Source organism: Pan paniscus, chromosome 7 (genome assembly GCF_029289425.2).
Source record: "Pan paniscus chromosome 7, NHGRI_mPanPan1-v2.0_pri, whole genome shotgun sequence".
Classification (NCBI taxonomy): Eukaryota; Metazoa; Chordata; class Mammalia; order Primates; family Hominidae; genus Pan; species Pan paniscus.
The window spans coordinates 18,139,923-18,153,067 of NC_073256.2; the positions used below are offsets into that span (position 1 = coordinate 18,139,923).

Consider the following 13,145-nt stretch of genomic DNA (forward strand, 5'->3'; position numbering starts at 1 on the left):
TCACGCCTGTAATCCCGTCACTTTGGGAGGCCAAGGCGGGTGGATCATCTGAGGTCGGGAGATCGAGACCAGCCTGACCAACATAGAGAAACCCCGTCTCTACTAAAAATACAAAATTAGCCAGGTGTGGTGGTGGGTACCTGTAATCCCAGCTACTCGGGAGGCTGAGTCAGGAGAATCGCTTGAACCTGAGAGGTGGAAGTGCAGTGAGTCAAGCTCGTGCCATTGCACTCCAGCCTGGGTGACAGAGTGAGACTCCGACTCAAGAAAATAATAATAATAAATAAAGGTTAATGGTAACAATGGCTTCTGTGTATGGAATGTCACCTAAGAGTGGAGCAGACACAGAGCTGGATGTTCTATACGATGTCACTAATTCTCACAACAAATCTGCACAGTGCTTTACTATTGTTTGCATTTTGCCAGGGTGGAGACTGGGCTCAGAGAGGTGAATTCATGGATTGAAGTTCAAAGAGCAAAAGGTAGAAACCTGATCCAAGGCTTCTCTGTTCTCAAAAGTCTGACCTTCCTACCCAGCCCTTGTAGATTTTTATTTTGGGCTAATTTACATACAGAGGACTATGAGTAATCCTTAAGCCTAGAAAACATTTCTTCCATAGGACTGTGTTCAGGTTAACATACAAAGTGCTTTGAGTAACTGAAGTTAGAAAAAAATCCCTGTCCCTCCTGAACCATGGAACCATGGGCAGGTTTCTCCAAACCTCTGTTCCCTCATATCTAAAGCAGTAGGAAAATACTAACTGTGGGGTTTTCATCAGTATTAAGTTAGATCATAGCAAGGCCTTCGCGTGTGAGTTACAATACATGCTAATCAGTCCCTTTGCAACTTGGGGTATTATGAGTGTTTCCAAGGCCCCTGAACCCTGAGAACTGTCTCCACTTCCCATCACAAATTGTAGGCATTCCTATGCCAAGAGATATGTGTCACCTTCTATAGCCTTTTTCATGACCCCTGTTACACAGTCTGAAGAAAAACATACTTAAATTCACATAGCACTTGGATGTTTTCAAAAGCCATTTCATATGTGTTTTCTACGTAAGTTAGGAAAGTAAACTATTATTGTCCCTGCTTCACAGATAAAATCAACACTGGGAAAAAGTGTGGTGGTTGGGATTGAACAGAGTAAGGAACTAGAGGAAAGATGCTTTACCCCGGTCTGATTTTGTCTCACTTTACCACAGAGCAAGGGGTACACTGAGAGCAGGTACTTCATCACAGAGCCCTGTGGGCCCATCCAGACAGAGGACCCAGAGACTGTTCCCAAAGTGGGCGAGAGACCTGCACACCTAACTTCCTGTTTTCAGAACAGATTCAGAGTCCCACCCCCAGCTGCATGCATCGCTGGCCCTGGGCTGTGTGTGGGCTTCCAGGACAGGCACAGCTCCTGTCTAATTCATATAGCACCTGGCATTGACCTTAATCTGTAGCATGTCTGAGATGGTCAGATCCTACTCCAACAAGCCTTCTCCAAAACACAGGTCTTGTAATAATGCTCCCCTAAAAAAAGTCAGTTAGTTCTAGGAGACTGACCTTATGCCAGTTGCTATATAGATTAGACAGGAGCTGTGCCTGAGCGTGTGTCCTGTGAACTGTAACTTTCTGGGGAGGCTGGAGCTGGGGTTGGCCAGGCCTTGCTGCCTCCCTGCCTCAAGAGCACAGCTGACTAATCCCCTGGAACCCTGGGCATGACAAGAAGAAGACTGAAAAGGGTTCAGTACATGACTCTGCCCCAAACCAACACAACGACTCGCCCTATCCCCATCTTCCGTCTCCTTACTTATCTCAAAGTCTAGAACCTTTCAAAAGCAGAAAATATTTTTATAAACATACCAAATTGGATGAAATAAATTGCTTCTATTATTCATCAGTTTTTAATTAAACCTTTTTATACCTATTCAGCAAATATTTATGAAGCATCCCTTAGAAGCAAGTCAGGGAAAGTCATTGTTCTGCATAATTACACCCGTGCCTGACCCTCAGCCACAAGGTTTATTCTACAACCAAAATTTAAGCTTGCGTTTATTTTGATGGCTTCAAAGATCTCTTTGTGGTTGGCAGTCTTGCCTAAACAATGAGATAGGTGTAAAGAATGACAGAAGATGTTCTCGGTAAGCGATGGCCACTCTTTCATCAATGCTATGTCTAATGCTGATGTACAGGGAATGCATATCCACAAAACCAGCGCCTGGACAGAGAGGTCCATGGCCTTAAGCTCAACCATCTCAAAATGATTCAAAGACCAGTCTTGCGTCTGCTGAGATCAAGTGCTCCCCAGGAGTTTGGGCACTGATCACACATTCACCTGGAATCGGCCTAGTGGGTAGAGAGAAAGTCGGCCCATAGGGATCTGATTATTTTATGCGTCATTAAACAAAAGTATTCCTTTGAGTGGCTCTGCCACAAACCCAAACCGTAAGTGTTTATGATGTTTCTTCTACCTCTGTTCAAACTTCTGCCAATATCCCCTGGCCAGGAATCACTGGTGCTTTGTGGAAGGGAAGCTCGGGTAGGTTTTCCCTGATGAGCCTCTTCACCACGTCTGAACTGTAGACACTTCTCTAGCTTCCTACTTTGGCAGATGCTTTTATTTCCCAAGCGATATCATTCATGAAACTTAATGCCAAGCAGGCGTTGTGGGATTGGAATTGTGTCCAAAAATAAATGCAAATACCAAAGGACCCCCTTGAGGAGTCTGTCATCCCTCTGAGGTGCTAAAACCAGCCACAAGACACAACGTATCTGATATCTGAGTCCAGTTGTTGAACCACACGTGTATGGCTGTCTCATCTCCATGTCCAGGTCACCCTGGCATCCACGCCTCTATGCCCAGGGAGTGGCTTAGTCATGCGTGGGTGCTGGGCGTTTCTTGACAAGTTGAGTCAGTGTCCACAGAACGGAAACTAGCAAGTGAATGAGGGCAGTAGACCCTGACCAAGTACTTAAATAAAATAATGGAAACTGTGTAAATCAAAACACAGCTAAGTACAAGAAAGGGATAGACAGAGAACTCAGGATAGTGATGAGGGGACCAATTCAGGATACCCCAAAAATGAAAATTTAGCAGGGATGAGAAATCTGGTTGTGGGGCAGGATGAAGAGACAGAATTTTGAATGTCCCTATTTCCCTGTCTTTAAATTAAACACTGTTGTTGCAAACTGCCTGGGCTCAGAGTCAGGGCCTCTCCCGTGATATCAGCTATGCAGCTGACTCATTTTCAGGGCTGGCCAGTGCACTTCTGCAGGGTGCATCCTGAGGACTTTAACTTTCCAGAGAAAGGGCTTTATTTTTTCTTTTTAAAATAATTGGTACAAAGTTGCCATATGGAATTGTGGCAGCTCTATCGTGCAGATCCAGTTGTTCATCTCCAGCCTTTCAATGTTTCTTTGGAATGTCATTTATACCCATCTGTAATTCCTCATCCATTTTCACAGGCCCTTCACTTCAAGCCTCTGTTTGGAGAACACTTTAAAGATGTTCCTGACTATGGGTCCTCTTCTCTATAAAAAAGGTGAGACTTTTAAGAGCCAAGGGTAGGGGGGTTGCCTTAGGAAAGCTAGCCAGCTGTCTTTCAAAAGCATTCCCTGGGTGATTTTGTAGGCTCAGAATTCTGGTTCCATCGGTGTACCCAAAATAGATTTATCTCATCAGAGGGCCAATGGGACTTTAACATCAGAATGCCAGTTCCGTAATTTGAAATAATTGACGAAGCTGGTCCATGTACCGGAAACCCTATGTCAATATCAATAAATCACCCTCAGAGGGCTACTCTGATATCCAATGCTTCTGTTACTTCAGGTGAAACTCTTACTTCTTGCCTGATACAGCTGTGTGGACCCTCAGTGTCACCAGGGAATACAATTTGAATGACAATCATCCATTCTAAGCTTCTTATGTCACAGATCACACATCTGTGTAAGGTGCAAAGAAGTACAAACAAGTGGACACTCATTGTCCCCGATTTCACAGAGCTATGGGTTATGGCTCCATTTGACATCATGATACACCAGAAGCATATTATCTGGTATGAACATAGACAAGTCTGTAATAAAAAGCAGTGTTTTGTAATGAAGGTACACTTTTAAAGTTTTATTTTGGTCTGACTTACTATTCAGAAAACAGTACTTGCTTAATAAATGCCTATTCAGCAACATATTTATTCCGATTTGGCCCAAAGATACTCTGGCTTTTCTTCCCTGGCAATTCCTCTGCATGTACCAATATCGGTCAATATACTTGATGCCTGCCAAATGAGGATCACCGGAAATCGTTGAAAATAAGTTCACCAGCAATTCTGGTATTCAGTTAGAAGGCCTGGATTTGGGTTGCAATTACACCACTCCCTGTGTGCAGCAAATTACTAAAATATCTGAAGACTCGGTTTTTAATTCATAAAGAAGAGTAGAAGGAGCTATTTCCCAAGACCTGGAATTACCAGGATTGTAAAATTGAAAGGTCCCTAAGTGTATGCTTTTGTAAATATTAAGGGATACACAAATATTGTTGGTACCCATTTCTAAAAATGTTAGCGTTTTTTTTATTAAGCTATATATTTTACTCTCTGTTGACATTTTCTAATCTACTCATGTATATGCATTAATTATGGATCTGAAACATTTAAATACTAATGTTTCCTTAAGTAATGCAATTAACTAGCAAGAGGCAATTACAAAAGTCTTTTGAAAATAGTTGAAAGTGTCTTTACACAGTCTTAAGCATTAATAACTTGCGTAAAATATTTTATCTAACCGGTCATCATTTCTGAGACATCTTTTTGGGATAAATATTTGATTCAGGTATTTGATGACCTTGGGGAGCTGGGGATTTCTTCAGCTTATTTACTTATATTTAAACCTAACAATTTAATGTGAGGTTAATACTATTTCGATTATATAGCCATCAGCACCACCAATTTTCTATTACAAATATATCTTCTCACCAGACAGTATGTTCCAGCTCTAAGATAATCTTGCAAAGGAGACCTGAGGAGTGTCTGGGTTTTGCAGGTGGAACAAAAAGGTGAAACAGGGAGAACAAGAAAATTACTCCTGTCAAATTGATTATAATAAGAGCTAAGTGCCAATCCTCTCCAATATTTCTTTCTCCTATTTATAGAACATTTGTGCTACTATGTAATCAAAAATGTCCGTAGAATTGGAAAGTGCCCACAAACAGATGGATAGATTCAAGCTTTTACAAAGTTACTCAGTGAAGTGGAAGTGACAGGAAAACTTCCTAAAGTGATGCTGGATTCCTGGGAGCAATAGAGTCACAGTATCCATGTGGGGTCCAGGTAGGGCTGAGCCTCGCCCACTGACGCAAGCTTTCTGGGTGAGGGAGGGTGGACATCATCATGGAACAAGCCGACCACCTCTAGTTTCCATCCGGTCACACGGCTCTGGAGCACATGGACCTTCCTAACTGCTACCTGGACAACAGAAGAGGCTTCAGAATTATGGAAACAGCTCAGTATCCCTACATTGATTCCAAGCCCCTGAAATTCCAGTATGCATAAATCTTCTTCTGGATACTTTTTGCATCACCATGAGAAAATGAGACCAAGTGTTTACAAATGAGAAATCATTCCAACTGGAAATAGTTGGAGGAACATGGGAAACAGTTACTAGGGTTGGAAACGTAATGAGAAATAAAATACAAGCTGAGCACCGTGAGTTTTCTGTGAAGCAGCCACAGGAAGGGAAACAGTGAGCTTAGTAAGATCCCAAATTGCAGCAGTGTTAAGGGTAAGGTCCCAGGAGAGAGGGAGGATCCCAGGCCAACGTTTTCTGCTCTTTGCCCAGGGAGCCATAGCAGGAGCAGGATTTGAAAGAAAAAGCAACGAAAATGTGTTCAGTGGCAAGAGAAATGGAAGAACACCATAGATGTGCATGGAACTTCCCCGTAATTGGACAAAATTTAATTTACCCACAGGCTTTTCAAACAGTTTTTCTTCTCAAGTATCTGTGTTCCTCTAAGACTAGTGTAGGGGCAAGGAAGCGGGGATGAAGACATCCAAGTAAGAAAGCAAAATACATTGAACATCTCGACAGGGACGAGAAGTGGAAAAAACAATCACAATAGCATTCATTCCATCTGCAAGCAAAACGGTTTTACAAGAGCTCTTTGAGACATTTCTGAGAGGGAAATCCTGGAAGGTAAAATTCTAGTAAAAATTTTATAATTATAGGTTGGTCTTGTAACATCAATTGTTATCAGTTTATTGTGCATAAATATTAATTCATAGGCTTTCTATTTACTCAGTCTTTTCAATGGTATTATCACAAAAGTGAAAAACTGGTTTCCTCATGATTTCAGCCACACTTATTCTATTTTTTGCCCAAAGTCTTACAATCCTTCACCTGTGATTTTTTCCTCCTAAGAGGGATTTGAGGTGATTAATCTTCCTCTTAGGCACCTGGATTAGCTCTGGGTCTGTGGGATGATTATTATCTTTTCCAGGACCTTTTTTGCCTATCCATCAAATAAAGGTATCCATCACTAAGATACGTTTATGCTCAAAAACCCAAACTTTTAAATTTCTAATGTCATGGTGTTCAGCATCATACAGTTTTTACATTTATCAGATGAGTGAAGGATTTGACAATTTTATATACTTTAAACATTTTAATTAATTAGTTAATTTTAATTACTTATCCACAGCAAATAGCTTTTTCTTTTACTTCAGAACTAAAAATGCTGAAAATGGCAGTTATCACTTTGCAAATTCCTACTTTTGAAACACAGCATCTCTTTTATTTCCCTGTTCTTTTGGCTTCTTCATTTACATCTTTAAAAACATATTCCACATTGATTTGTTCATACAAATGATGGGAAGCACCGAAAAGTGGGAGCTACAGGTTCATTCCTGGCTCCACCAACTCTTAAAACTGTTATCTTTGGCAAGTATTCAAAGTATTCCTCTTAGTTCTCTTGTCTCAAAAATTAATGGTGAAAAGAAAATAGTTTACTACATATTATGTAGTTGTTGTGTGTATGTGTGCTTATACATATATATGATTAAATGTATAAATATATGTGTGTGTGTGTGTGTGTGTGTCATTCAAAGTCTATTACCTCCGGTTATATCAAACATCTCTTCTAAAGCCTTCATATATAAGCACATGAATTTTTATCAATGTATACTGTACCCCAATCAATATATTTAAGCCCATCAGATCTAAAACGTTGTAAGACGTTTCCTTTTCAGGTCCAACGATTTTGTTATTAGAATTAATATTTCCAAATAGATAAATTTCAAGCTACTAGTAATGTGTCCGAATATACAACCAGTCAACAGAGTACAGAATTAAACTGCAATCCAAAACACAGTAGGCAGCCAGAAAAACATCAATATTTAAAACTTAATATAAGCCAAGTATCAGATGTGTCCTGACAAAATAAAAAAAGAATGTGATTAAGTCGTATGTTACTTACTGGTATAGGTGAGTTGAAAACCTTGGTCGGTGTCAGATCCATTGGTGTTGAACTCTAGCCACAGGTGATTGGACGTGCTGTTTAGGATCAGCCCCAGAAGTTCATTTTTAGTGAACGTGCCCAGTGGACGTGAGGAACTGTCTTTTCCATCATATACCTGATGAAAATTCACAGCATGAGTCCCTCTATGCCTTCATTGGATTCTTATGTTAGCAATGTTAATAAACAATCCAAATCTTCAAAGATGCAGTTTTAAACAATACTTAAAAAGGCATATAGTGTACAGAAAGATAAATGAAGGACTTAGAGCTAAATCATATTTGTTCTTTAAATTTTATCTTTACCATTAACACTGGAGGCAAAAGATTCCATTCTTGTTCAGATCATTTTATATTCATTACTTTAAGAGCTCTTTCTGTGTTCATTTAAAATTAAATAAATATTTCTTTACATTTCCAGGTTTCATTATCTACCTTTTTATTCCTTTTCTCATAGTTCAGTTATAAAAGTAGAAAGGATTTATAATATTTTACTCTTGAATATCTCCTCTGAACTGTCAACTAAGTCAAAGAACATACCCTTCCTTTCTATTCCCTTCTGTCTGAATGCACTAAAGGACAAGATGTGCCGGAATCTTGTCACATTCTGTATTCTGCAAGCCTCAGGTGGCTTTCATCTTGAATTTGTAATAACAGCAGTATCTCATCATGCAATAGTAATACAGAAGTGTGATGTTGCTTAAAATGCTCTGTATGTGGCATTATCTTCCCAAGCAGTTGTAAAACGAGAGTAGATCTAATAAGTATACAGAAGATAAAGAAGACAAGGCTTGGTTTTGACCAGCCGGGAGAGGGAAGGTTCAGTCATGGGTTCCCAACTATTGGGGAGACAGGTCACATGGTGGGGAGCAGTGGGTCAGTGTCACCGTCATAATCTGAATGAGGATCGGGTAAAAGTGTTTAGGACCCATGCACTTTCTGCCAATGCCGTGAGGCTCAGGTAACAGAAACAGCACTGACTTTCTAGTAGGACAAATACCTAATGCATGCGGGGCTTAAAACCTAGATGATGGGTTGACAGGTGCAGCAAATCACCATGGCACATGTATACCTGGGTAACAAACCTGCACTTTCTGCACATGTATCCCAGAGCTTAAAATAAAATAAAATAAAGTGAAATAAAAAAGTCAGTGCAGCAGTCCTCGCTCCCAATAACAACAGAGCACTAGGTGGGCATGGCTAATCCACCTGCCTCCCTCACTAGCAGGGGGCTGTAAAAATAAACATTTATTACATGATACTGGAAAATGTTCAGTTTGTCTTAATAGAAAAATGGTACCCTAACTAAATAAAATTAAACAGAGTCTTAGTAGGCTCTTCCAATGTGTTTGTCTATTTTCCCCACTTCTTTCCTCTTTATACAGATTAATTTTTCTTTCATTGTCTTTCAATCAATATATAAACCCAGGGATGTACACAGATATACATACTCAGAAAAGGAGAAAATACATTTAGAAAAGATAATTTTGTGGGTAGTTATTTCATTACAATTAAATATGGACATGCTAGTGGGGTAGAATCAGATACTCTCTAATCTCCTCACTAAAAGACTATTGACCCAGGTCATTGTGTAAACACCGTTATTTGGTTTATTCCATGTTTTTATTAGATGAGCCGGGGTCTGACATCCAGAGACTAAATGGTTTTAATTCCAGAGGAATCTGGGTCAAAGAGAAAAGGTGCAGGTCTCCCTAGGAAGGCCTTGGGCTACCCCGTATACCATGGAATTGTCTGTAATTCACAGAAATCCATAAAGATGGGGAAATACGAAAGAACTAGACACTCAGTGAAGCCCCTGCTGGGTCCTGACACACTGTACGTTCATCCGCTCTCCTGAATCTTGGCTTCCTCATGTCCTCATGAGGACTTGACCAAGAGCACCGTGGATCCCTGAGAGATTGCACCTTGCTCCCAGTGGCTTCATGGTGAGAACCACTAAAAATGAACAGCTCAAAAGCTGAATCGTAAGATTCTTCAGAACAGCAATTCTGCTTTCTTTATCCATGTCATCAGCAATTAGCACTGGGTCCAACCACCGAAACCCCAGAGAAAGTGTATGTCGTTGATTAACATGGAACACTCCCCTGTCAGTTCTCTAAAGTTAAAATCTGGGTTCAGGTTTCGCACTGATCACAAATAAAAACCCAGATAGGAGTGGAAGTCAGAAGACTTGATTTCTGATTCCAATTGGATGAGGAACAGGCTACACCTGTTCTGTACAACATTTCCTAGTTATATTTTTTTCACCTATAAGTAGCTAGATTCAAAGGGTTCTTTTCAGTTATTAGAGAAAGCCTTCAGGATTTATATGTTTAATACAAGCCTGTAAGTATCTGCACTACAAACCCTCCTCAGAGTTCAGCATTTAATGCCATATGCTCTAAGAGATGTTGCTGGGTTACCAGATGATCACAGATTAGAAGACATCACACAGAATGCTAGCGTGACAATATTGAAAGTTCTGGGGAAATCTTTCCCAGTTTTACAGAAACTATACCCTGCAGATTTATTTCCAAAATTAATTGCGTTTTCCATTCTATATTCCTTTCATGACATGTTTCTGAGAGCTCGATATCTCTTACATGATTTTTCCACATGAAGCAAGAAAACATCATGTTTATTTACGCGTGCAAGGGGTGCGTGTATATAAAATTTTAGTCTTTATTATTACATCACAGTATGTGCGAAGGATCAATGTGAACAGCATTAGGCTTGAAAATTAAGATAATTTTACTATAAACATTTTTAACAGAGATATTTGTTAGCATATTTAACAAAATATATGCCTGCAAAATGTGTAGGTATTTTATATGATTGAGAGCTTCTCTGTAATTAAATGTGAGAAGCACGTTTTTTTTTTTAAAAAAACTTTTTGTTATAATCAACTTTAAACGGCATGCAATCACAAATGAACATAATTTCCTTCCTTCCATTGCAATAATATTTATCCTTGTGTATTTTATGCAGTATCTGTAATCACTCACCTGCACTAAAGTATAGTTAAGAGTTATTTAAAACTTTGCCTTAAAGGCTTACTGACTTCTAAATTTGAGGTTATTAAAAAATTCAGTTGCGATGTAACTATTTTTTTTTTTAGATTCGTAAGAATGTGGTAGTTTCCTGCCTAAAAACCACTTCTTCATGATAGTCCCTCATACTGCCAGCGTGAGATTTCAAAAGACTATTAAAATGAAAGAACAACTAGAATAAAACCACTCTACTAAATTATGACATTGAAATACAGGCAAACGCGGCCTTAGGAGGAAGTAAGGGCCTTTAATCTGTAAGCTTCTCCTGACCTTTGCACATAACTTCTAATGAGGTCAAGTGGAGCCCGGCGGGGGCTCCATTGCAGCCATTCTGTAAAGGGAGGACACACAGTGTTTTCCCTTTTAGTTGGCTTTCTGCATATTCTCTTAGAAGTCTCATAGTTCAAAGTGAGTTGACAATACTGAATCTAAAATGCATCATTATGTGCATCTACGTAGATGTAAATTAACTGAAGAACCCTAGAATTTTAAAAAGGGAATTAAAAGAGCCACGTGTTCCTTTCTTGCCGGAAACCAGGCTTCTGTCCAACTAAATTGCTCACCTCGCTGAAATAAGCGGGTGATTGGACGGATGATTTATAGCAGGGGAGTCCAATATTTTGGCTTCCCTGTGCCATGGTGAAAGAATTGCCTTGGGGCACGCATAAAATGCACTAACACTAAAGATAACTGATGAGCTTAAAAAAATCACAAAACATCTCATAATGTTTTAAATATGTTTACGAATTTGTGTTGGGCCACAGTCAAAGCTGTGCTAGACCGCATGTGGCCTGTGGGCCGCGGGTTGGACAGGATAGTATTATAGCATTAGCTCTTGTTGCTTAAAGCTTTTCCTTTTCAGTGCCTTGAGGCTAGGTTGCCCATTCTCCAGTCCCTAGACCATGGAAGGTTCCCAATTAATTGAAATACTTACAGGAGAGGTGAAAATTATATCAGGACTCTTAGAAGTTAAGGGCATTTCTAGTTGGAGCTGGGATTTTGTCAATCAAAGCAGGACCTGGGTACCCCTGCCATCAATAGTGAGATTCTGTCTTGTCCTGGCTTGGCTTCTCCTCATCAGCCCTGTCTGTGATCTGACCACTGTGGCTGGATTTACCTCCATTATCACTTCAGAACCTTTCCAGCTTTCCACAGTATGACCACATTTAAAAATCAAGATTAACTACAGAAAGGGTTGGTTTGGGGATCCTGCAACTTTTAATAATTACAGCTATGTGCTAGACACAATGCTAGGAACATCCACTTATATTATTGTATTAAATCCTCAAGACAGTCCAAAAAGGTAGGTACAACTGCATTTTGTTACACATAAGGAAGCTGAAGATCAAAAGTGTTAAATAGCTTTCACAAGGTGCTGGACAGATAAATGTTAGATCGAGGTTTATCCACAAAGTTATTTCAAAGTCCACATACAATGCTCTAAGCGAAGTGACATTACACCTTCTCAAACTCATTGTGTAAATAAATATAAATAAATCATATATAAAAATATATATTTATATGAGCATATATCTATATGTAGAAAAATAGATAGACAATTTATTTTTTGAGAAGAAAAGTTGGAGTCATCATGTTGGAGAAGATTCTTTTTACCTTTAGAGTATCTCCTTCAAACAGCTGGAAGCTTCGTGTTCTAAGGTGGATGCCCTTGCCGGCTTCTGTTTCTATTTTATAGATACACTCATGGTTATTATCGTAATTGGATGGAAAATTTGGAGACAGTAATGTTCCTTCATTTCCTTTGACACTTGCTCCACATTCGGCTACAATAAATAGGACATGAGAGAAAGAGGATTCAAAAGTGGAATTACTGTTTTTAACAGGTTAAAAACTTTAAAATCATGATAGCCTCCTCTTCTATCAATGTATGTCTGTTAGTAATATATTATTTCAAAATAGATCAGTGATTTTTTTATTATTTTATCAACTGGACAAAAAAAGATACCCCACCTAGCTCATTTTCAAAATTGTCTTATTAACAGAATGACCTCTGACTATGTGGAAGCAGCATGCTATCATACAGAGAGTTCTAGAATAAAACAGGTGCTCCAGCACCATGGCTCACTGGCTGTGTCGTCAGGTTGTCAGAGCACCTCTCCCACCCACCTCATTCCTGCCTCATGAAATGTCCCCACCAGTTCCCACGCTCCCATTCTACCATTGTTTGTCTGCATTTTCCTTCATTGATATCTTACGGCATCAACTGGGACACATTCAAAGGGGAATCTAACGACAGACCAAACCACTGAGTTATCTTCAGGATGTCACATCCCTGAATGCCTTAGCATTACGTCTTAGGATGGAAGAACATTCAATGGCAGTAATTATCTGCTTCTCCCTCTTTCCCAATGAAGGAAGAGGATAATTGACTTCTAGATCTAAATTTGTATCAAACAAAATTCCTCTTATCAAGGTAAAAGTGAAAATACATACAACTCTCTACTTTCTGTCAACCTGTAGAAAGTCACTTAACCTTTCAGCACATGTTTCACGGTGAAAGTGAACAGTTTAGGTCAAGAATGCTTTCAGCTCCAAAATTCTAAGTCCAATACGATCACAGAAAAATAAAGTGCTACATATAC

The 13,145-nt window shown here is 39.4% G+C and overlaps 1 protein-coding gene across 2 annotated transcripts in view; it reads right to left on the reverse strand.

Moving 5' to 3' along the window:
* CSMD1 (CUB and Sushi multiple domains 1) overlaps positions 1-13,145 on the reverse strand; it is a 2,070,470-nt gene that overhangs the window by 406,576 nt on the left and 1,650,749 nt on the right. For both annotated transcript variants that reach the window (XM_034966977.3, XM_034966976.3), the window contains exons 22-23: positions 12,157-12,326; positions 7,455-7,611 (exon numbers count right to left, since the gene is read on the reverse strand). In XM_034966977.3, coding sequence (XP_034822868.1) covers positions 7,455-7,611; positions 12,157-12,326 — 327 coding nt within the window. The remainder of the gene's footprint in view (positions 1-7,454; positions 7,612-12,156; positions 12,327-13,145) is intronic.